This window comes from Panicum hallii, chromosome 1, assembly GCF_002211085.1.
Source record: "Panicum hallii strain FIL2 chromosome 1, PHallii_v3.1, whole genome shotgun sequence".
Classification (NCBI taxonomy): domain Eukaryota; kingdom Viridiplantae; phylum Streptophyta; class Magnoliopsida; order Poales; family Poaceae; genus Panicum; species Panicum hallii.
Genome location: NC_038042.1, coordinates 3,268,791 through 3,293,556, shown reverse-complemented (window position 1 = coordinate 3,293,556; position 24,766 = coordinate 3,268,791). Strand labels below are relative to the sequence as shown.

The window sequence follows — 24,766 nt, the reverse complement described above, 5'->3', positions numbered from 1 at the left end:
GGACTCGCCACTCCCGTTGCTGGACTCTCCAAGGATTCGGGCTTGCTTCACCGTCAAGGGTGATATAGTACAACCGACCCAATCCAAAACCTCACCTTCGTTGTGCCGCCGCTGGAATCTCCGCTGCACCACCTGCGCAGACAGAAAGCCTCTAGAGACACGGTTCATTCCCGTTGCCTAGGTCAGATTGGGACATGATCCAGACCTCAACTCACTCTGCTCGGTCGGATTGGATCGTCGACCATAGCCTTTGCACACCTTGCTCGGTCGGATTGGGTCCTCGACGCGAGCCGCACCAACACAAGCAATTTTTTTTATTTACAGGAAGAAGAAAGGAAGAAAAGAGGTAGCACATCCTGTCGATGGCCCTTGCCGCCATCCGGATTAGCCAGGCGTCGCCTTCAAGAAGGTCACGTCGCCGAAGGCGCCGCCGACGCCAACCAAGATGGGTTGGGTTTTCACCCACAACATCTGGCACGAGGGACGGAGAGGTGCAAAAGTACGCCTCCAACGAGGGAGTGACGTCAGATGTCGCCGTCCAAGCTTTCACAAGCACCTCAGCCAAGCCCCAGAGGAACAGCAGCAGTCCTGAACGTGGCCGACAAGAGTGGTGCAGGTGATCAAAGCAGGCATCCCCATCATCATCTGGCGCCGCCGCCGCGTGTGCCGTTGCTGCCACGTCGCGTGCGCCATCGCCGCGGCCGAGCCGAGCGCCTCCGTGCCGCACACTGCCGCCGTGGCGGCTACCGTGGCCGTGGGCGCCGCCGCCGGGGCCGCCTCCGAAGGAGGTCGCCGCAGCCAGGCCATGGGCCCGCCCGCCGCCGAGGCCGAAGGCGGTCAACGCCGCAACCAGCCTCGAACGGCCGGTGGAGCGCGGGGCCGACCCACTAGCGCACGGATCCAGCCTCCACAAGAGCGGATCTAGCCGCCAGCCATGTCCAGGTTCAAGGAAGAAGGAAGGCTGGAGGAGATGAAAGAATGGAGAGAGAGATGGGGAACGAGAGAGAAGACGACGGCTCCGCCGCCGCCCTCCTCGCCGGACTTTTGGCGGGCAGCTCTGGCGGCGGCGGAGGCAGAGAACGACGGCGGGTGGGGGTATGCCGGCATGACTGGGGAGCCGCTCGAGCCGCCCCGGAAGACGACGCGGGGGCTTTTTTGATGTCTTCCCCATGCATGCTCGTCATGTACTCATGTGTTGGGAAATTTCGGCTTGATCGGTCTTTTTGCAGGCATTCAGGCACGAACACGCTCTGTCGATCTTTCGTCGACACGAAACGTTGCAGAAAGAATTTGCATTCCCGGCCTTTATTCAATAATGTCTCGCTCGCCGGCGGGCGTCGTGCTCTCGGAGCGCTTTTGGAGAAGCGAAAACAGGGGAAGCGCGGAGGGAAGCCGTTGGATACAGCGGGCGGTGGATCCAACATCCAAGAGGCTGCACGTCGTGACATCTGGCGGCGTGCCAAAGTCAGAATACCCCAATCCGAGCGGCCGGGGGCCCCGGGAGGGCTCATGCCTGGTGTCATATGGTGGGGCGCGCAGCGCGGCACGGCAGGCACGTTTGGCGATTGGCCCGGGCTGCTCGTCGGCCACGAGCTCTTCTTGCTCTCGCTAACCCCTCCGCCCTTAGTCCTCGGGCCTGCGGTCTCCTCCGGACGTTGGACGAAGACCTGCGCAGTTCATCGCGCCTTGCAGCGACATGACGGAGCTGCGGATCTTACCCAGGGGCCATGACGCCCTGGCCCCGTGTAGGCGTCCGCGCCGCGCCCTGCCCATGGCGCACGCGGCACGACGAGGAGGTACCGCCGCGCCCGCTGGTGCACGCTACGTAGCTCGTGCGTGCACCGGGGCCTCCGCGGCGTAGCGTGGGCAATGCCCGAAGCCTCCTCCTGCGGAACGGAAGGCGGCGAGCGCGGGGGCAGCACCCACGGGCCACGGTCCACCTGCCATTCTCGGACGCAGTCGGATGACGATGAGGCGTCGGCGGCTTCGCATCTGCATCTGATGCCAGTCCTGACACGGATGCACGGTTGGCAGCATGTACCTTTCCCATCCTAAAGCAGGTTTTGGTCCTTGCATAGGTCCTCGCTCCGCGCACATTTCAGTTCACCGTAACTGTATGCCGATCATATTCTCACGAATATACCGATCATTTCAGCGGCCAGCGGGCAGTCTCCCCGAGCAGAGTGGGCATGGAGTTGCAGCATGCAGGCGCCCCCCGGGGTCATCCGATCCGAGGCGTCGGCAGGCAGGCCCTACCGCGCCCCGGCAACATCGTGCCCGCTGGAGTACGCGCGTTCCCGTGAGACGTGCGCCCCGCGGTCTCCGCGGAGCAGAGAGGCACGCGATCCGTCGCGCGGCAGCGAGTCGCGGCGGCTGCTCCGTCCGCGGGCTTCCGTGCAGCCCTGGCCGGGGCGGGCGCTGATCGATCGATCAGATGTCGCCGCGGCGGCGCGGGGGAAGCACGGCGAGGGAGCTCGCGACGAGCCACAGGACGAACGATGGCGTTGGTGCAGGCCCCGGCGGCGATGATCACGAGCACGAACCAGACTCCCGCGTCCATGGCGGCGCCGGCGAAGCCCCCCGAGACGGACGTTGGGTCGGTTGATCTTTGTCTGAATAGTTTCTTTTTTTGGATTGACAGGTTTGTCTGAATAGTTTGCTTGGAATTAGCTGCTGACCACGAGCGGCAGGCAGGCTTGGTTTGGTTGTGTTTCGCCGCTGCATCGATCGATGGATGATACCATGAGAGCCTGGGCACATTTATATATAGGCCCCCGTCTCTGCAGTGGGCAGTTTCCACGGCCGAAGCTGCCGAGAAGCTTCCCCGGAGGCGCAAAAAGGTCATCTTGCTGCCGGGCCCCTCTCTCGGTCTCTCCTCAACTTCATTGATCAGGTATACTCATGGCCATGGCCATTGGCTCTCGTCCACAATCTCATGCTACACCAGCATGACCGCTCAACTTTTTGGCCCATCCTTTCCAATCCATACATTCGAATTCGTACGACTGATCTGCAGAGACGAACTAGAGGAGCATCTGCTTGGTGTGGCTCCAGCGGCCTCCCTTTTTTATGTTCGTTGACTGTTGTGGTGGAGCGTACCCTGCGCATGCGCTCAGCCTCAGCGTCGTCAGATCAGATCCACAGAAGCGATTACCTCGCCGCGCGGCGGGAAAGCAAGCAGGCGCCGCAAATAGTAAAAGCAAAGAAGAGCCGGTACATTCAATCCAGCGCTGCTATGCGTTCGCTTCGTCGCCTTTTTTTTTCTAGGCTTCTTGCTTTGTCTGTCCAATCCAATCCGCGAAGGCCACTGCCGGCCGCCGCCACACATAGGTCTGCGATCCACGCTAGGCTGCTTCGTCGGTCCAGCCCAGTACAGCCCAGTCGAAAACAACATCAGCCCATCACCAGTCGCACAAGCCCATATCAGCCGAGATAATAGCAAATAGAAAAAAAATCGAGTAACAATTAGGAATCCTCGCAAAAATGGGCATGTAAAATTGTTTTGTTGGCTTTCTTTTATGTTCCGAGCATAAAAACGGAACGATCTGCAACCGGTGTGGTGCGGTACGTGCTCGAGTCTGCCTACCTCGACGTCGACGATGTGTGAGGCCTGCCTCACGCAGTCACGCTCCCCGTTCCTTCGTCCACAACGACCTGGAACCTCGCCGCGGGAACACCTTCGCCTCCACCATCACTTCCCATGAGCTCCCGCGGTCCAAGCCCAACCTCCATGGCTCCCAGTTCATCAACCACTCGCGGGACCGACATGGGAAATTCAGCCAGAAAAGCACAGACGAGAAGGCATGCTGAAGCTAGCAGAGGGCAAGGAGCAGAGTCTGGAGTTAAATGGCGCCTCAGAGTTGAGTGGTGGTGACTACACTGGGCAGTCAAGTCAATTAGTAAAGCACGGAGACTACAAGTGGCAGGTCAACGGTCAACGTGCGATTGCCATGTGAACCGCAAACAAGGCCTAAACATTGGTAGGGTGGTAGCTTAAGGCACACTGGTCAGCAAACTTCCCCGGAGGTACATGGCACCAACTCTCATCTTCGGCAACAGCCGCAGAAGAGGAGGCGGCCGGGAGCGGGAACACTTAGGGCTTGTTTGTTTGCCCCCTAAATTATATAATTTAGATTATGGTTTAAGGACAACAAGGTAAAAGTACATTATGCCTGGATTGTAAGCTAGATAATATAATCTGGGAAGGAAACAAACACGACCTTAATTTACTCCACATTTTCCTTCAAAGACAGCTCAATTCAATGAGACAGTGAATTATAAGTTAAAGTGCTGATGATCACAGCAAAGTGGAAGATGGTAGGTCACAAAGGTTGGTCAGTTACAATATAATTTAGTAGCAATGAAGCAGACAAGCAACAGATAAACATTACAGTGCATGCTTAACAGTCATGCGAACAGATAGTATATGATCATCTTGAGTTTGCCATCTTTTCTTTGGTAATGCAGTGCAGGATGTTCATGCTGGCCATCTGAACATGTAAACCGGCTGGTTTTGAGTATCCAGATAACTCCGGAGAAGGTTTAATTTTAAAGTTTCAGCAGCCCATACAACAACTGTGTATTTCAGGTTTATATCCAGTGTCTGCAATGTCAAGCATGCAACATATCTGTTTGTTCAACAACATCAGTTTTAGAGTATAGCGCACCAACAGTCCTCAATCTTATCATGTGGTGCCATCTAGCAGGTCCCTAAACCTTTAAAAATGTACATCCAGATTCCTAAAACTTGTTAAGTGTGTCATTCAAAGTCTAAATATGAGGAGCCTGAGAACCCAACACCCCCACCCCCCCCCCCCCCCACACACACACACACAGCCGCACACCTGTGTGAGGAGTCATTTTGTCGTACCACCATATAGAGAAAATTGTGCTACCTAGGGAGTGATGGACCTCAATTGGCACCTTATTAACAAGTTGAGGGACCTAAAGCATTTTAAGAATGTAGTGATGACCTACTAGATATGAAAATGGGACATGTTTAAGGATCCCTAGCATCCTTTACTACAAGTTTAATTCATGAGAGTAGCAGTAGCATTTAAAACAGTATTTGTATTCTTTGAAGAAGCTCCTGATGCAAGCAGTGTGCAGCAAACGCCAACGTTGTTTCACTAGATCAGAAAGCTAGAGTATCTAACCTACCTATGTTTGATGAAGCAAAGGTATATCAAGCTTTTTCTCCATTAGGTTAAACTGGTTCCAATGGATGCAATATGCTTTTTAATATCGTCTGGTTCCTAACGATATAAAGTATAAAGATATTGACTAGCCCTTGGGAATTTAAAGGTTGACAAGTGACAACTAGTGCAGTCTAATGGCAGCAGTCAAACTAACCCAAAAAAACATTCCATGCATCTACTGCATCACTTCATGTATGAATCAACCCCAGGGAAGACAGAAATGTGGGACGAGAAATAAATGTGCATTATTGAATCAGTCAGGCATAAAACTTAAACATGAGGTGCAAAAATAGAATATGACTATCATGCATGTAATATCATCTAAGATCATTTTCGTATTTTACATATCAGTGTCGTTTGTTTTAGTGCAAAATTAAAATGTAGTTTTCAAAATTGATCAGTACCAAACGATGAGCATATCGTCCTGGTTTTCCGAGACTACCAGAAAGCAAGGTAAATGATAAACAAGTAAGCACACGCATGCTTAAACCCTGTCAAGTTCTACTGGTGCACGCACCAACATAAACATCTTGCATCAATCTCATAGTAAAATAATATCCATTATTCCTCTAGCTTGAACTAGAAGCTTGCTAGTTGCAGTAGAAATAAAGGGGGGCATATGTATGGCTTCAAATGTGAGCAAGCTTGCAAGCTATATGACCAGCATTCGTACCTGAGCTACACTGTCGCATGTACTCTGTATGATAGTATGCTGCAACTGAACTTAAGAAACAGCATTGCATCTAGGTTAACTTTTCCATAAACCACAGAAATGCACATGCTCATGGAAGGAAAACTAGCATCATGTACACACAAGGTCTTACCAAGGAGGAATGCAAATTGCAGTTCATAATTCATATACACATACAGGGTCAAAAGCTGCAGCAATTCATGAACAAGTTTTGTGCAAGAAAATGAACCAGAGCACCAGGAATAAGACGGATCGGCCTCACAAGAAGCTAGAAAATCAGGGCAAATTGTCGATGTCTCTCACGCGCCCCTAAAGAGCATGGCCCTGAGCCAGCCCTCCAGGCGCCCCGCCGCTTGGTCCGCCACGTGCAGGTCCGGCGCCGCGACAGCGAGCAGGAGGAGCAGGACTCCAGCCATGAGGAAGATGAAGTAGAGCAGGACGTGTTCGCTATTGGCGACGAGGTCGGGTACGGTAGTGGACAGGAGGCCAGCGACTCCCCACGCCGCCACGACGGCGGCGGCGCTGAGGCGTGGGTCGCGGAGCCGAGGGAGGAGGAAGCGGAACGCAAGCTGACGCGGCTCGCCGGCTTCGAGGGCGCGATCGTAGGCGTAGGCGGCGACGGCGCCGTCGTTCTCCATGGCTGCGATCTTGGCGATCGGTTCCCGCAGCTTGGGGTACGTGCTTGGGGAGCAGAAAGTGGGATCGCCGAATGGGGAATTCAATAGCAACGAGGAGAAAGAAAAGGAGTAGGAAAAGGTGAGCTTCTAAATCTCAATGCGGCGCGACGGCCGGGATCGATCCGGTTGTGGGGGTGGTGAGGCGTGTCAGCGTGCGGTTGGGTAGGGTCGCTTTCATCCGCATTGTGAGGGGCGGGAGAAAGAGGAAAGGCAAATAGAAAATCGTTGAGCTAAAGATGTTTGGGCCTGAAATGTTTAACGCAGGCTTAGGACAGGCCTCCCACATTGGGCTCCAAAATCGGCCGTAGTGGCCTGTGAAGTTGCATCTGTGGACGCCGTTTGATTTACTTTCAGTTTTTAAAAAATGAATAAAAGGGAATAGAATGCGGAAATACAATATTTTTTTAAAAAAATTTCTAAACTCCAGCCATATGAGATGGCTTAGGTCTGTGCATATGGGGATTTGAACCTACTAGCTCCACCCACCCTACAATAAGCAAGCCAACCAGGCTAGAGTATATTATGAAACTGAGAGAGTAAGATGGGATTTATAGTTCTCTAGGAAAATATCGAGAACACAATCTTTGGCAAGAGAATATATAAACAGCACCTTAAGCACAACAGCCTCATTTTTGGGTTTGGATAGGGAAAGAATCGTTTCAAGTAAAGGGGGAAAAAATAGGAGAGGGTACAACCAGCTAAACACTCGGAAATTTTGCAGAAACGCTATGGGAGTGGGAAAGTGCAAACTGCAAGCACAATCCCACAAATGAAGCCGGGCTAGATCTTGCCGCCATGGAAACCAAAAAAAAAAGGAAAAAAACGAAGAATACCATTTCTTCCCCCTTCCCCTAATGATTGAAGACTCGACATAGCTCCAGCTCCCTGCCCCTTTCTTTTTGTTAAGAAACCATGACAAAAGGACAAACTCAGAAGCACCAACCATGCCTCAAACAGAAGGGAGACAGCAGTACCCTGGTCACTCGGTAGCCTGGCCCCGTGGTTTCCTTGCGACACACCACGCTGTCCATCAGCCTGGCCGCTCAGCAGATCGAGAGTCGAGACGAGGGCTGCAGCGTGCGGCGCCGGCAGGTTCAAGGCTCCAGCATGGCAGCCATGGACGCGGCGGTTGACCTCCAGAGGAGATGAGATGCGCACGGAAGAGCTGCGGGTTGGGCCGAAGCCGAACGCCAGGCGACTTGGCACACAAGTCCAGATTCATTCGCTGTGAGAGGTACTAGGGGCTTTCCGCTCCTCGATCTGCTGCTGTCTTGATGACTGGTTCGGAACGACGTGTCACGGCCAATCGAAGAAGAAAGGGCCCGCCCAGCTCCACAAGCCACGACGAGGCTGCCATTGTCAAATGGCAACTTGTTGGTCGTCGTCTCGGCATAGAATAGTGATTTTCTGATCTTGAATCTGAAAGGAAACCAGGAAAGAGAAGCTTTGGTCGGTCTCCCAGGGCCCCATTCAACAAAAAGCCATGACACGGCCTGGCAAGGCCCGCAAAGCTCCGTGTAGAGTCTGGGCCGCTTTACAGGAGCCAGCCCATGATCAGACCTCAGAAGTCCGAAAACGAGCCTAATCTCGCGACCATCACTCTGCTCCTATCCGGCAACGGGGAGCTCCGCGCCTCCGCCCTGTCCCTTCATTCTCCAGGGCGCCTCCGGTTAGCCGCCGGCAGATATTTTCTCGTCTTCAACCTCTGTGATCGTAAGCCATCCTTTTTCTCCTCATTACCTCTGTTATTATCTTTTTCTTCGTTATCACGATCTGTTTCAATTTCGATGGCATTGAAGCTGGCGATCGAATCGACGATGGGCCTCTCGCGTCGGTTTTCTGAGTCTGATCGTGGACAACCTCATCACCGGATTCAGGGCCTACTAGGTGCTTTCAATCCGAGCTGCTGCAAGCAACGTCAAAATAGCTACTGTGACAAATTCAACTGACACAACACACTGAAACGTCTGCTGCAACAGATAAGATACTTATATAATTAAAAATATGGCTCCGTTGTGGGCTGTGATTTCGGCAACAGCTCCCCCGCCGGCCCAGGAACTCGCCACGCTTAGGTCTTTCGGCCCATCTCAGTTCCCTCGGGCTGAACCCCCAGGAAATGAAATCATCCCGGTTTTCATGCGGCGGAACATACAGATTTGCACCTGCACGCACAGCAATCCGTGAAGTCTACGGAAATGCTAGATGGCCACAGACGTCCAAAATTAGACGCCGAATGTCTTTTTTTTTCTGGAATATAACATGGCCGCGGAATACCAACGCAGCGAGCTCACGGGATCGGGAAAAATGGGAATGTCTCCACCGGACGCACAACGAAACGCGCCAAAAATCAGTACAGGGAGCGGTCGACAAAAGGATAAACAGACTAGAAGGCCACGGAGGGATCGGCGTTCGGCGCCCACGCGAAACGCAGCGGTGGAGGATGGGTGGAGCGGGCGCTAGGGTTTTTTATTTTTCTCTCCTCATGCCAGAGGCGCAGGGGCGCTGCCTCCCCGGCGTGGGGCAGGAATTCGCGGTGGCCGGGGCCGGGCGGCAGAGCCAGAGCCAGAGCCAGAGCCCGGCCAAGCCGTCGGATGCCCGCCCCGCCCTGCCCTCCTCCCCATCGCATCACATCATGGCCCTGGCTCTCGCCTGCGCGGCTGCGCCACCGCCCTGCCCGGCGCGCACACCGATCAACGAGGCACTCATCGCGCGCCACGCCAGCGCCAGCCGCAGGCGCAGAGGCAGGCACGGCCGCGTACGCCAGGTGCCTGCCGCCTGCGAGCGCGGGGCAGGCAGTACGCCGGCGACCAGCACGGATTCTGTCCTCGGCCGTCTTGTTCCGTTCCTCCTTGCTTCCTCTCCGGCGCCCGGCCGGCCGCCACCGCCATTACTCCCACTGTCCACCTCGCTGCTGCCGGTACTGACCTTTTCGGCTTTTCAGGCGCCAGTTTCACTGGCAACGGCGTCCTTTCCAGCTGTTCAAAGTAACCAGCACGTCCGGTTCACGCTCATCTCGTCGGAGCGGAGCCGGCATGGACCACGGCCAAAACTCGCCCCCATTGACCGCGGTCAAAACCTCGCTCCCCAAGGAGCGCCATCTCCTGCTGCCAACGCCCGATGCCCACCATGCCGCTCATAGAAAACTGGGGCTACGCTACGGGACGGGAGTGTCCGTCGCTGCCAACCCCAACACTGTGCGCTGCTCGATTCACCACCGCTGAAACACTGAATAGCCTGAACAGGAGTGCAGTAGCATCGATCGAGCAGAACAAACAAACACCTCGCAGATGCCCCATGCCCGGGCGTAGCGCGCAGCAACAGCATCCGGGAAAAGGGCTGGCGCCAGTCAAAAGACGCAGCAGCAAAAACGAAAGCCATGAACACTGTGATGCGAAGCAGAGCAGCGATTCAGTGATAAGCGAGGGATACCTGATCATACTGTTCAAAAAGATGGCGAAAAGGAGAGAGACCCGGGGAAAGGGGGGAGCTCAGTTCACGAACCACGCCAGGAGGCATGGCAATGGCATCGGGCTCGGCAGCGGCGGCCACATGGGCGCGGCACGGCGTACGGATCGGCGGCCGCGGCACCGGCGGAACCGGGCCACTTTTTTTTACCGCATTTTCCCGTGAATTTTCTACGCGGGCGCGGTGGATAGCCGCACATGGCGCACAGTGCCCGATCAGCGGCACACATGGAGGCTCCCCTGTTCGAACCGGCACCCCCATCAATTACCAGCAGGAGCACCGGTTCAGATGATGAGGACATGAGGGGGTAGAAAGTGAAACTCAAACCGAACAAAAAGTTGCCGCCGATGTGCGTGGTTGGGGATGCGCTTTTAACAGGGGCGCATGACACCATGATTAGCATCCACAGCCTTTTTTTTTCACTCCAGGAACAGGTAATCGCAGAGCATCATCTGCCGCAGCAAGACAAGGAACGCATGCACAAGTTTTTTTTCCATTTTTTCTCACTGGGAAATTCAGTTGAGGAGCAAGAGATCAAATGTGCTAACAAGCAAGTACCATGGATTGAAGGATCAAAGCGGGAAGGGTAGCAAAAAAAAAACAAATGCAGACAGAATTTACAGGAGCAGAACGGGCGGGTTGTTGATCGTTTGCTCGGAAAACTCTAGCCTCACAAAGCAAAATCAGCTCACCAAACTATCCTCCTAAATCGTTTCATTCTCTTCTCCAAATCTCAAACTAATCTCTCTTCACCACCCCAAACTTCTCAAACTCTTTTTTGATCTGTTTTCCTTTTTTCGGACTGAGAAACTACTAGCTACTGCTACTGCTAATGATACTAGCTTAGTCAAAGGCGATGTCAGTTACCATTGCCGAGATCTCGGCAGCTCGCTCCGCCGGCTGCCGGTGTGGCCGTCGTCCTCCGGCCGAGAGCGGAACGCGGTCGCCCGGAAGCGGCTTCCTTTGCCGCGGCGTCCTTCTTGTCCTTGAAGAACCCGAACACCGGGCGCGAGCAGACGGGGACGTTGAGCACGACCGGCGTGGCGCGGACGCCGGCGGAGTAGGACCGGTCCATGACGCGGGAGCGCGACCGCATGGAGGAGTGGACACTGCCGGCGGGGGAGCTGGAGCTGCGCTCCAGGCCCTGGAACACGATCTTGCCGGAGGCGTTCATGCGCGGGGAGTCCACGGAGACCACGCTCGGCGGCGGCGGAGGCTGCGGCGTGGAGGGGCGGCGCCGGGCGGGGCTGTGGCCGGCGCGCGCGGGGGCGGAGGCCGCGGCGACGGCAGCGGGTGGGTGCGGCTGGGGCGTCGCATGGGGGTGGGAGCGGACGAGGCGGAGGCGGGGACGAGGGGTGGGGTCGACGGAGTCGAGGGAGTGGCGCGGGAAGTCGTCGTGGTCGTGTGCGGAGGACGAAGACGACGACGAGAGCGAGAAGCGGGAGGAGGCGAGGGAGAGCGACGCCTCCGAGTCGGAGCTGTCGCGTAGGAGCGGCGCCGCGGACAGGTCCGATGCTGCGGCGCATGACGCACGGCCGCCGCCGTTCCGCTGAAGGAGGAGCAGCTTCAGCGACCTGGCCGCCGAGGAGTTGGACGCCCTCGACGGGGTCGCAGCCGTTGGCGCCGGGGACGCCGACGGCGACGCGGACGGGGACGGCTTCTGCGGCGTCTGGACCTTCCTGAGCCGCAGCAGCTCCCTCCACCGGCTGGAGCACGTCGGCGCCTTGGGCGAGAACACGTATGGGTCCAGCGCGGCCTCGGCCGCCGCGGGGTGCAGCGCCTTGACCCGCTCCGGCGTGGACGGCGGGATCTCCGCGACCAGCGCCGTGTCCCGCCGCTCCACCTCCAGCTCCGCCTCCGCCGCCGCCTTCCCCGCGGAAGCCTGCGGCCGGAGCGGGAGCAGCTTCCCGTCGGCGAACAGCTCGTCGGCCGGCAGCATGGTAGCCGACCCGCCGAGGCTGAACTCGAAGTCGATGAAGTCCTTGGAGATCGCGGGCTCGGCCTTGGGCTCCTCCACCTCCACGACCGCATCGAGGGCGTCGCGCCCGCTGCCGCCGCCGCCGAACGACAGGCGCGGGCCGAGCCACCCGAACGACATTGCTCCCGCGGCGGCGGGTCCCGCGTGCACGTTGCTAGCGACGGCGGAGGCCATTGCCGGTGGCGGCCAGGCGCATCCAAGGGCGGGCGGGGGGCACGGGAGACAGCGTACACTCGGGTACTGTACTTGACCGGGGGCACGGCGCGAGGCGAGAAAACGTGGGGAGGCGCCAGACGCAGGAGGTACCCCCCGGTAAAGCGCCGCGCGGTTATATAGCCGGGCACGGTAAATTTCCTGACCCGCGGGCCCGGATCGCCGGAGCGGCCACTGGCATGCAGCCACGTGGTTCCTCCACCGTTGGCCGGAGTGGTTAAACAGCCGGGGTTTAATCCGTGGTTAATATTTTTGACAGGAGGTAGGTGGTGGTAATGGTATTCGCCTCCCCTCTCTTTCTCTCTCTGTGTTCCAGAGGTTTTTGGCGTGGCTCGTGTCTGTTGCCTGCCTGTTTCTCTCTCTCTAAGCACTTGCCTGGCAGTGTCAGGCGAGGCAAGCGCTGTGCCTAATAACAATTGCCGATTCACGCCGAGACTGCAGCTGCGCAGTGGCAACGTTGCAAAGCTTTACTCGTGCCGCGACAAACAAGATCAGCAGTGCCTCATTTCGTGATGAAGCAAGGTAGCAGTGTGGCAGTAGGATCTGATGGCGAGAAACATGAACGGATTTGGACAAATCTTCCACAAACCGGTTTGAGTTTAACAGCGGCCGCTGCACATGATGGGAACGTTTCGCTGTAACTTGGAGGGATGACCAGAGATTTTTCTTTCCGTCCATGGCGACGGTCACGGAGCCGGCGTCCGCAGACAGGTGTCCGGCTGGAGGTCTCGTCGGTCTTCTCAGAGTCGGAGGTGGGGGACGGGACGGATGAACGGTTGGTTGGCCCCTGCAGGCGCGCCGAGCCCAGCTTTCATGACCGGCACGACGCGTGCCGACCCAAAACTGTGCCGACACGGCGGGCGGGCGGCGCGATCCGTGCGGTGTGTGCGAGAATGCCTCACGTTTGGCGGCGACCGGCGGACGGGTCCGCGGCAGCCGGCATCGGCGCCCCCAGGAAGTACAGCGCCGACGTGACGGGCGGCGCGTCCTCCGCCTCCGTGCGCCGGTGACCGCCCGTGATGGTGAAAGCCGCTTTACGCTAGGCTATTCATGGCTAGTTCCCTAACAGCTGCCGAGCTGCGTACTTCAACCCTGCGAACAACAGGTTACTCTTCTTTTTGGTTGTTGGGGACTTGGAGGAAAGTGAGCCGGAAGCAGGCGGGGGGGTCTTGAAGCGGCTGCGATTTCGTTTGTTAATCCACTGTCACTGTAGTATCATCGAGGTGGTTTTCGGCACCGGTAACGGCTCTCCGAACCTTATCTTTGGGCTAAAGAATTTACTTGATCCGCTCACCGCACCTGCCGTGGCGCCGTGCCGCGACGCCCCACGTTGACCACGCCGCGACTCGAGGGGGGCCAGGCCCAGGCAGGCGGGGCCACACCTGGTCCCACCACTCACGTGACTCCCCAGTCCCCGCTACGTCTGGTCCCACGCCGCAGCAGCTCTCTAGGCGCCGCACCCCACCGCACCGCACGCAGCCGAAAAGAGAAATTTCCGGGCTTAGCCGTTTCGGGGAGGGCTGATCCCGCCCGTCCGGCCGATCCGACGGCCGGCGACCGGCCGGCGCCGCGTGGCACGTGACGGCCAGCTGTCCGGGTCCGGCCACGCCCGGATGGGCAGGCGCTGCGCCACGTTGCGGCCGGAGTTAACACCGACAGGCCCGGGCCGCGAGGCGCTGCCGCCCCTCGTGGAAGTGAGGGGCGCTTTTACGGTTCTGCCCTTTTGCACCCTCCCGTGGGATAAGATAAGGTGAGGTGAGCGCGCCGCGGGAGTGAGATTTATGGGTCGTAGCCCCCGCCCTGCGAAAGTTGGTCACTGAAAGCTCGCTTTGCGCTTGCCATTCACGTGCTACGTGGAGAACCGCGGGGAAAAATAGCAACTTTTGTTTCCCCACCTTTTTACCTTTTTTTTTGCGAGGTCCACTCTTTTTACTTTACCAGCAGCAGCCTTCTAATTACACTCAACTGCACATCGTACTTGGTAATTGGTATTTGATTGAAAAAGAGCTGAAGGGACATGAAGATAGAGGTGGCTGTAGGTCTTGTTGCCCAATGCTTTGGGTAATTGGCTACCTTCTCGAAATGGTAGGACTTGCTGGCTGCTGCAAACTTCCATTTTACTGAAGTCAACATGCCAAGTTACGGTAAGTACCTTGCGCCCTAATGTGGGACCATCTTAGATCGAACTGTATCGCGCTCTAATGTTGGCGTCCAGGTCAGATGACTCGTCCAGCTTGGGGCACAAGGACGCATGCAATTTAACACCTGCTATGAAGTCTCTACGCTCTGTGGGGTACCACCGCTAATTGTTCTTGTTCCGAAACCAACCAACCAAGAAGCGCTCCCTCTCCATTTCCGGAAGGGCGTACCCGCGAAACCTGCCAAAAACCGCGGAGAGGAGGGAAGCTCTCCCGCCAAGATTTCAGTCTCGCTCCTGGGCGGCAGGGGGGCCCACCCCATCGGACGGACGTAAGGCTATTCGCAATGGAAGTTTCATGAGGTGTTTCGTAGCATTAATTAGCCTGCCACATCAGCAATTTGGATGACATGTCACATCATTTAAGAAATAAGAGTTTTATGGAGTTTTATGAGGATGAAACTATGTGAACCCATTTTCAAGAATTTGAAAACCGTGTAAAACCTCCATTGAGAGTGTTTTGTTTCATCTTCACACAATTGAGTAAATTCTATTGATTATTTATTTGCAGTATTTAAGTAGTATGTTGGCATATGAAATAATGAGATGAAACTCTCTATTGAGAGAGGGTGTTTCATCCTTTTACAAAATTAACGTGACATTTTTAAAAACATGGAAATGAAACCCAGCCTAGCAGCGCGCCACATCCGGCCGTCCGTGCCGCCATCATTTGCCCTGCGCGGAGGAACGGAAAAGACCGCGGCACCCTTTGGCGCGTGTCGTTATGCCGCGGCGGCCTCTGTAGCGGTCAAGGCCGCTAGGCCCCGCCGCGGGGCCCCGGCCCGGGCGCGTTCTGGGTAAAGGGTGGTCGCGGTCGGCGGGTCGCCGGGAGATGACCGCTGGGTTATCCGGCCGGCTGGCGACGCGCGGGCGGATCCGGACCGTACGTACGAAAAAGGACGGGGTGCGGGCATGTCCGGGACGTGACGAGGCCCCGGCCAGTCGGCCTCCCGGTGGCTCCATGGCTGTTTGGTGTATGCGGTAGTGGGCCTCCTCATCTATCCGTGTTTTGTCACCTAGCGGCTCGGATCATAACTTGATGCAGGGACGGGAGTTACCTCGGGAAAAAAAAGGGAGTTGGGGCGTGCCTACGACGCATGTGTTGCACGAACGGACGAGCACTTACTGTTACCACACTGTAATTGTGATCCAGCGCCTCTGCATCAGTAAGGCTCTGTGCTTGGTGTTGGTGAAATGCTAATTTTAGCTGAGGTTTTGTAAACAGAGCTGCTGCGAGCTGCCTGGTGAGATACGAATTTCTAGTCACCTTTTGGCCAGGTGGCGCACAGTACTAGCCGTTACGACGCTGCAGCCAGCAGGTAACCCGGGATGCTGGCTTTCCGTTTGCAAGTGACGACGAGGCCGTGGCGCACCGGACGCGGACGGGGGTAGGAATGGCGCCAATGCGTTGCAGGTTTCCTGCAGGCAGCGGCAGCGCCATGATGAGCGTGACTCGCCCGTCGGTTACTTTGACGCATGGCATGGGGAGGAGGAGGACATGGAGATGCATGGCGACGCAGTGATTCCTGAGCCGGGGCAGCGGCGCGGGGCCCGGCCGGGCGCGATCTTGTGCTATGCTGGGTAGGTTCAATCGAGCACTCGGGCAAGTCCGGCAGGGTCGCGAGCATGGCCGCCGCTGGCTCGCCATCCCCACGTTCTCCTCTGATCGTTTCGTTCATTCATTCACTCACCCATCACCTGCCGCTGGCAGGGCGCAGGCGGGCGGTAGCGCGGCATGCGGCCTCCGGCCTCCGATCGCAGGCGGGGGCATCGTCGTCGTCGCCGTCGGCGCGCGACGCGACACGCCATCCCGCGGGGCAGCTGCCTACCCTACCCATGCGGCTGAAGGATTCGGGTGGATCCGCGGAGTGAGCAATCAATGATCCGCTGGGGGGAGTGGTGGCGCACCTGACCTGCGCGCCCATTCAGCTGGCTGGCAGGCCGACCCGTGGGCCACGCGCTTTTGAGAGACCTGACCCCGAGCGTCCTCGGTCAGTCGGCCCTCCTGTTCGCGACGGCATATCGGCCGGTGGCGTGGCCGTTCCGGTGCTCGGCCCGCCGGCTCGTGACCCGTGAGCTGCGCGTGGAGTGGAGTGGGTGCTGTCGCCGTGGCCGTGGGTGGGTTCGCCGCCCGCGCCGCCGTCGCGACGCGTGCGCCCGGACGCCGCGGCCGTAGCCGCAGGTGCAGGTACGACCTGCAGTACCAGCGTACCACCACCCACCACCGTCGCCGCTCCCGTTTTGTCCGCACCCGCTGGCACGCTTGCGTGCTCCCCGTTTCCCCGGCGGCCTCACCCTCGCGCAAGTGCCGTCACGTCAGGCTCAGCCACGGCGACCGCCAATCAGCCGCCGCGACGCCGCCGGGTCCTCCGGTCGACAAGATCGATCCGGGTCGTTATGCCTAGCCTAGGCCGCTGCTACTACGCAGCACGCTAGCCTTTCCCGCAGGCCTACGCGCGACGTCCTGCCGCTGCTAGCACCCTAGCCTAGCACCCTAGCTTTGGCTGGCACCGGCCGGTCCAGGTCCGGCCCCATGAAACTGGACGGGACGGCGCATCTGGCTGGCCGGCGAATATTTCTGTGCTCACATCCACGCATGTGAGAGTGAGCGGAGGGAGCTGGAGCTCGGCCCGACCGGTAGACGAGATGCGCCTGGCCTCCTCCTCTGCCGCCTCTGGGCGGTGGGCCCGCTGGCTGGGCGCCTGCGCCGCTCTCAAAACGTGCGGCCAGGCTTTTGACGCGGCACACGGCGCGCCCAGGGCCCAGGGGCCAGGGCCGCCGACTCGGTTCATGGGACGTGGTGGACGGACCAGGACCACGGCCCATGGTTTTTGCGGTCTTCGGCCCGCTGAAAATGCACGTGGAAACTATCCTAGCGTGCTGCGTGAATGGCCTCGCGCCGGTCCGTGGTCTCCTACCGGCCAGAAGGTTCAGCTTCCCTAAAGATTGAGGCCATTACCTCAACTAAAGATTTGCAGAAGAACAGATTGATGATGTTGTAAGTTGTAGCTGCGTGGATAACAGATTGATGGATCTTGCTAGATACCCAAAGTAACATGGATCCGTTCATTTACAAGAGGGCAAGGAGTGCTAGGATCAACCCGGTGATGAATGATGATGGATCGATCGTTTGTTTTTGTTTGAACTTGGATTCAACAATGGTCTACACTCCAACTCTAGGCGCCTAGGCTAGGTATCCGAACCTTAATTAACACTCCACCCGTTATCAATGCATGTGGCGCTAGTTGCAGGCTGCGATTAGTTTAAACAGCAGTGATCGAGTGCCGTCCCATGGACGCTCTCGCTTGATGCATTGCCTCGCCCGGGTCCCCCCGTCACCGCAATGCTACTGCCACGTGTCAGCGCTGCTGCAGGTTTTATCTTTTTTGTTAACCGTATCCAGCTCCGTTGATGGCGGATGTGGCAAGCGCTAATCAGGCCGGTGCTGACGCCAACAAGCTAAGCGAGCTGAGCGTAGTGGTCAGGCGCCCTTTATCTGTCCATGTGCCATGTGATCTAGCCTCCCGTCCGGCACGTTCCCAGGCATAATATACTGCGAGACCTTGGTATTTCAAAATGGGACGGCCTTGCTGCCATGTCCCGTGTCGAACCAACCGCTCAAAGGGCGTGGCAGGCAGGCAGATGCCGTGCTCCGTGTGGCTCCCCGCTAGCTTGATCCGGACACTCCATCGCTGCTATGCTACACTGCAAATCTCCTGTGAGTAAATAAAAGGAAAACGCAAGCTTAACGGAGCTGATGAAGAGGAAACTTGCAAATGAGATTACCATCGGCCCATCGTGTCGTGGCGTGTGTTGTAGCATGCATACAGTCCCGCGGGCCGCGGCGACGGAACCCATTTGGGCCCACAGCCCACCAAGCCCGCCACCCACCTGGACAGCAGTATGCGCTGGAGCAGGCGAGCGGCAGCCCTGCAGGCTGCAGCGGTGTACGTAGCAGACTGCTGGCGCCATGCCGCCATTGATGGAGCTCCCCGGGTCCCGCCCGGCGGTCATGCACCCACAGTGCGTGCCGGCTCCTGCTCCGCGAAGAACGGTGGGGCAGTGGCGCCGTGGCCCGCGGCCAGCGTCCGACGTACGGCTACCGTTCGTGTGTGCTGTCCTCGATCGTGTTGTGCATGCATGCGCCGCCTGACCTGGTACGTGCACATTGGGTCGCTGTTACGAATAACAAGTCGCCGTCTTTTCCTAGGTACGCGGCACGACGCTCTGGCCAGCTGCATGCTTTGGGTGTACCGCCTCACTGTGCGGCGGCAGGCGCCAGGGGCTAGCTGTGTAAATTTTCGCGCACCGTTTCACTAGGAGTACTTCCCACTACGTCCTACTGGTCGGTAACTTTTTTTTCGTTTCAGTTTCTTCTGATTATTTACTGATTTATTAGGACGCGTACCCTCCCAATCTCTCCAGCACAGATTGTACTAGCTATACGTAGCCGTCAAATTAAAATTGGGCGGCGAGTTCGACGTGACGACGTCACAACTATTTCTTTCTTTTTTTTGAAGACGACGACGTTACAACTATGACAATGCTATGCAGTAACAATATGCTGGGCTATACTGCTGCTGGTCTGCTCACGAGTGTCGCATCTAGCCCTGGGGACACGATCTCGATCATGTTTGTCGTGTAGGCCTATGCTCGGGGCCGGCCGGCATGCTAGATCTTGATGTGCCGCCACGTTCATGTCCTGGGGGCAACCGGCAACGCAACGCGCGCTCCTGCTTCGGCATTGCAGCTCACCACGTACTGTTAGCACGCGAGGCAGCGAAGTGCGGCGACGGGACGCGCCCGCGAGTCCACGCACGTACCACCACCTCACCGCCTGTCGGGTCGGGGCAGCTCGAAGCATCCTCGGACGCCCTGGTACGTACTCCTGTGTACTAGTACACTTCGCCCCGCGTGCCTTGTCACGTCGCGTTCCGTGCCTCCTCGCACCGCGATCGCTGTGCCTGTCTGTGCTAGTAGGAGTAGTAAGTGGACTAGCAGCTGTAGGCAGCGTAGTAGGCACCACGCAGAAAAGATATAGGCAGGCGGCCCACGCTGCGTGCCAGCCCGAGCTGGCCTGTCAGCTACTGGGCCGCGCCCCTCCCTCGCGGCGCACGGCTGGCCCCTTCGCCGAAATCTGGGGGGCCGTCTGTAACATTAACGTATTAGGATTATAAACACATTAAATTTTAGTATAAAGTGTGCATGTTTGATCTTGTGTATGTGTGACAGAACCGCCTGAATTATTCCAGCTCAAGTGCGCTAATCATTGCTATACAGCCGATATTAACTCAACGCACTTCAAACGGAACAACCTATAGATCTGTCGGGTCTCCGCCCGATAAAATCACGGTTCAACAGGATCGAGCAGGTTTACCTCGCACGAAGGCGAGTTTACAATCACAGCACATCTCATTAACTTTTAATTTATAGAAACGCAAACATTATTACAAACTTTTTTCAAACTTAATGTAAATTTCTACAAACCGTGTTTAACACGACAAGCTACACAGCTTGTCCAAATTCACCGCGGATGGAACATAAACACGCGACTACGCACGTCGCGAGGGTTGACACCGTACTCAGCCCAAAAGCTTGGTATCACTCAGGAGGGTCAATACCAGCCAAACCCCACGGATAGTCCTGCATGGCCAACCTCTGTTCCGTTTGGCTTGGTGTCACTCAGGAGGGTTGACACCGTTCAAGTGGGTTGAATTATATTTGAACCCTATCGCCGATCTTAGCTTGACAGCTAAATCAAACCCTTGATCTTGCTTTTCCTTGAGGGTTAAATCTTGATAGTTGTCAGCAAACCCTTGGATCCATTATTCAGTGAATCATCTGTCCTCTCTCGATGTACCATATCTTGTTGGCTATTCTGATTACAACATCTGAAAGTTGCACCTTCAATTTTTGCTCAGATGATTTTGGATAAATTAAAAAGATGTATGACAATAATTACTTTTGGATACAAATCTTCCGGCAAAAGTCATGCATCATAGCATATATCATCTTTGGTCAGTGCATAGTATTGCATCGTCATCGACAATCCGTAGACTGACTAACGGGTGTGCCTCCTGTACAACTTCGGGTTGTCTTTGGGTTCCTAAGTCTATCTTCTTGTTGTTGGCACTACAAGGTTGCTATTCCTCTTTTGTGGTGGTGTTTAATCACATGACCATGATGCCGTGTCGGAACGTAAGGCCTCATGTGCACTGCAGTCACATGATTGAGCCATTAGGAGCGCACTGGTGACTAGGTACATGTGACGTAACCCCACTGCAATCTCTTCTTATGCAACCTTACTAGTGTCCTAACTTTTAATCCTCGTTTAAGGATATAGAGCTACCCAGGTGTTAGTTACGAGAGAACCGTTATAGAGTGTGAGTCATGTGCATCATCAACTCATCACGGTATGCATCATGCTTTATGCATTTCTTATGTGCATACATCACAAGCATCATCATCCTTGCATCATGGGGTATGCATCATTTGGTCAACATCATGGTAATAACATTGTGTCATATGCATCATTTCGATTGTGCATAGAATCCTCCATCCTCATGTTGCACCATCATTGCAATCATACATTACAACAGTGCATCATGTTCATGGTTATATATCGAGCATTGCACTCTGAATTAGAGCATTTTTCCTTGATTGCATCAGTATAAATAGGCATGTCTTGCAATCAACATCATCTAAATCATTCAGATAATAAACTCTGAGCAGGAATGTTTCAAACATCACTTATCCATCTCTCGTGCTATCCTCACTTGATATCCGTAAATTGTTTGATGAATGTCGCAGACATTTATCATCGTTGTGTGGTGATCTTAGCTCTATAAGAACTTGATCACCTTTTTCCCTCTCTTATCTTGTCATACTCATTCATGTATAATCTATCCATGCTCTCGCTATACTCATCTCGACATACTCCAACGGTTTTCATCATCAACATCCACCTTCTTTGGTGTGATTGCTTTTTGCCACTTTTGATGGGTGATTTACTTCTCTTCCCTTCAGAGTCTTTCGTCCGAATCTCGGGACGAGATTCTTTTTAGGGGGGAGGCTGTGACAGTTCGCGTTTTTGTAATGCTAGACCTATATTTTGTTAGTGTGAAATATGTGTTTGTTAAGTATAAAGCTTGTGTGTGTTTGTGTGAAGCTTTTAAAAATTTAAAGTGCAAGTAAAAAGGGTATTCTTGTAATTACAGAAAAACTTAGGGTTGTTTTTGCAAAATGTATTTGGATAGAAGGTAATTTCAAAATAAGTGAAGGGTAGTTTTGCAAATATGTTTTCTTATTTTGTCCCTTGTAAAAATATATATTTATCTAAAAGTTTCATTTGAAATGTGTGTGAAGAGTGTAGAAATTTTGGGAAAAGTGGTGAAAATAAGGGTATTTATGTAATTTTATAAAAGTACAAGTCCTTTTATGCAAATAGGTGATTTACAATAGTAACTTTCAAAGTTACTAGGGGCCAAATTATAAGAATGCAAGTTATCATGGCTTACCTGAAAACTTGCATTTAGGCCCAAAGTTATGTGTAAAATACATTAACAAGGACAAAATCTTGATAAAGCTTAAAGTTAGTCCAAAGTTCCAAAATAAAGTTGCAAACTTTGAGTTTTTGATTTCAAACCCTAAAACAAAGTTATAGAACTTGAAAAGATTTACAACTTTCATTTTGAACATTTTTTCTTTTGAGCCCTAGCTTAAAGGTTATCGCTGGTTTACAGACAGGTCCCTGGAATTTCTGAAATTTACAAATCAGTCCAGTCGTCTTCAACCTTCTGTCTGCTCCTCTGTTGCCCCGCCGCCGCACTGTTTCCTCGGATTTCGGCCACTGCAGTGCTGCCCCCCCTTGCCCTCTCACTCCCATGTGCCGCCCCTAGCCCTGCTCTCCGCCCTAGCCCGCCCCCGTGGCCTCTCCTCGCGCCACCACGCGCCCGTCGCCGCCCACTGAAGCCGCCAGCACTGCGGCTTGCCGTCGACGCCGGACGCCGCACCCCCCCCCCTATTTAGACCTTCCTCCGGGCTTACAAACGAATCCCCTCTACCTCCTGAACTCTCCCAAACCGAACTCTCCCTGCCTCCCCTCGCCGGAGCTCCACCCGAACAGCCTCAACTGCCGCCCTTCGGCCCCCACGCCGGCGGGCCTCCTCCGGCCGTCCCCTTTCCTCCCAAGCACGCTAATCGATGCGCCTCGAGCTCCTGGTGCCCGTAGGCCAACTCTTCTCCACCCTCGACGCCCCACCTCGCCGGATTTTGGCCTCAACCCGCTGCCGGTGCCCTGATTTCTGCCATAAGGACCACATTGCATGTCTCAAATCTTCCCGAGGGCCCAAATGAAAATTTTCAATCCTTTTTCCCTTTTCAATGTGCTGAACTTTGAAAATTCCTAGGAAATCATAGAAAATTTAAAAAAAATGTAAAACCAGTTGGACCTGAATCCTTGTTTCAAACTCTATCACTCTTGTTTTGTGACCATGTTATGAAAGTATATGATTTGTGCTGTGTCTAAAATAGAAGTAAATGAATGCTTTAATAGGATCATTTGATCTATAGCTCTACTGCAGTTGAATTTTGGAGCATATGTTGTAGGTGTTATGAGTAGCTTGGTGTAATTTTTGGGGGCTTAGCAAAGTCCTGTAGCCATGATGTTGTAATGTCTTTGTTTTATGTAGATTAAAGCTTCATGATTTAATTCTAAATGCATCTCTGCATGTTTATAGCTAAAAATTTTATCTTAGCCTTATTTTAGCATGTGTAGTTCATCATGGTAAAAGTTTGGGAACTAGAACCCTAATAGAACTTATACTATGAATTTAAGCTTAGATTTAAAGAAAATTCATGAACAATAGTTCTAGTTCATGTAAAATTATGAAAATATTCTAGAATGTTATTCTTGCATAATAGAACATGGCTATAAAATTTAAACACCAGACCTAGTATAGAATTACATTTATAAATGGATCTTATTCTTTTAATATTTAAATTGTGTGCATAGTTCCTATTAATATAAAAATCTTGATAAATTCACAGTAAGTGTATTTATGCTAAAGCAATGCTTAATAATTTTGGTAACCTTAGTTTTGAAGAAAAATGTTCTATAAAATTTATTCAAGTTATCTATGTAAGTTAATTGTTGTGATTTATTTATTGCATAAAATGTTCTGAAAAATCTAGGATAATGTTATCTTAATTAAACCTACTCAGGTTAATTTAGTTATATTCCTAACTTAGAGTTTGTCTAATCAAAGTAAGCCATAATTAAGTAAAACCTAGGGGTGTTTATAATAATTAGTTGAAGTAAACATAGTACAAAGTGTAATTAGTTATCTGTTTTCCCCGACCAGGGACTTAATTGCTTCGATTTAGAAAGTTCTAGGGTGTTTTCTATAAGATTTCCAGAGCTTTCTTTATTTCAAATCAATGAACTTCTACATTTTATAGATTTTCGTAAGAAGTTCATAAAAGTACAAAATCAGTTTTGTTTGAAATCCTAGGTCAAAATCTACAAGTTATATGTTGTGATTTTGAGTTGAAAGTCTTTGATTTGTGGTAGGTTGAATATTAGGGAATGAATGCTTTATTTGTACCTTGTGTTATATGCATGTGATATAGCTGAAAAATAATCATAGGATATATGTCTTGAATAGAGATGTGTAATATTTAGTTAATCCTTTCATATGAGTGCTCTTATCCCTGCCATCAAGACTTTAACCTTGTCTTGATTGCTGTTTTTTTAAGATCCTTTTCGTAAAAGGATCCTTGTTAGTCCGTATGTATCTGCTGCTTAGCTTATACATCTCTGTGGCTATACTTCAGCGTCGGCTATCAGTTCAGCCGCTAAGCATCCGTTTCCTTAAGTCTATGATGTTCCTGTGTAACAGCTGTCCGTCGATACTTCTACCCTCGGCTGGTTAGTTGATCCGGTTGTTACCCTTTTGATATCGGCTGCTGCCGATATAATTCTTTTGTTCTGTCCTACATCGACTGCACATAGTCGATGCATCGGAGATGCATACACAATCTTAAGATTCTTGCTATCGGCCGATCCAAGCCGATTTTAGTTGCTCTCCATATCAGTTATGGCCGATCAATCCTTAGTTTTCCCATCCTTATCCACACACATCTATCAGCCGATTTATCAGCTATGAAATCGACTATATATCTATCAGTCACATACCTACAACCACACTCCAATCGGTTGTACGTCACTCAATTGTTGTGCTGACGTAATCGAGCTGATGCAACCGCATCTAGTTACCTAGGATAACACTTAAGCACATCTCAGTCAAGACACAACTGTTTTAGGAATTATCCCTCTGCTAAAGTAAT

At 53.7% G+C, this 24,766-nt stretch overlaps 1 protein-coding gene and 1 long non-coding RNA gene across 2 annotated transcripts; both read right to left on the bottom strand.

Moving 5' to 3' along the window:
• Positions 1 to 4,278: 4,278 nt before the first annotated feature.
• On the bottom strand, positions 4,279 to 7,862 carry LOC112876194. Its single transcript, XR_003225273.1, has 2 exons — positions 7,541 to 7,862; positions 4,279 to 4,490 (listed from the first exon to the last, which is right to left on the bottom strand). It is a non-coding gene; the product is annotated as an uncharacterized LOC112876194 (long non-coding RNA).
• Positions 7,863 to 10,508: 2,646 nt separating this feature from the next.
• Positions 10,509 to 12,183, bottom strand: LOC112874652 (protein enabled homolog). The gene has a single exon (XM_025938103.1). The coding sequence runs from the start codon at positions 12,181 to 12,183 to the stop codon at positions 10,891 to 10,893; it is 1,293 nt and encodes a 430-aa protein (XP_025793888.1). The 3' UTR covers positions 10,509 to 10,890.
• Positions 12,184 to 24,766: the final 12,583 nt, after the last annotated feature.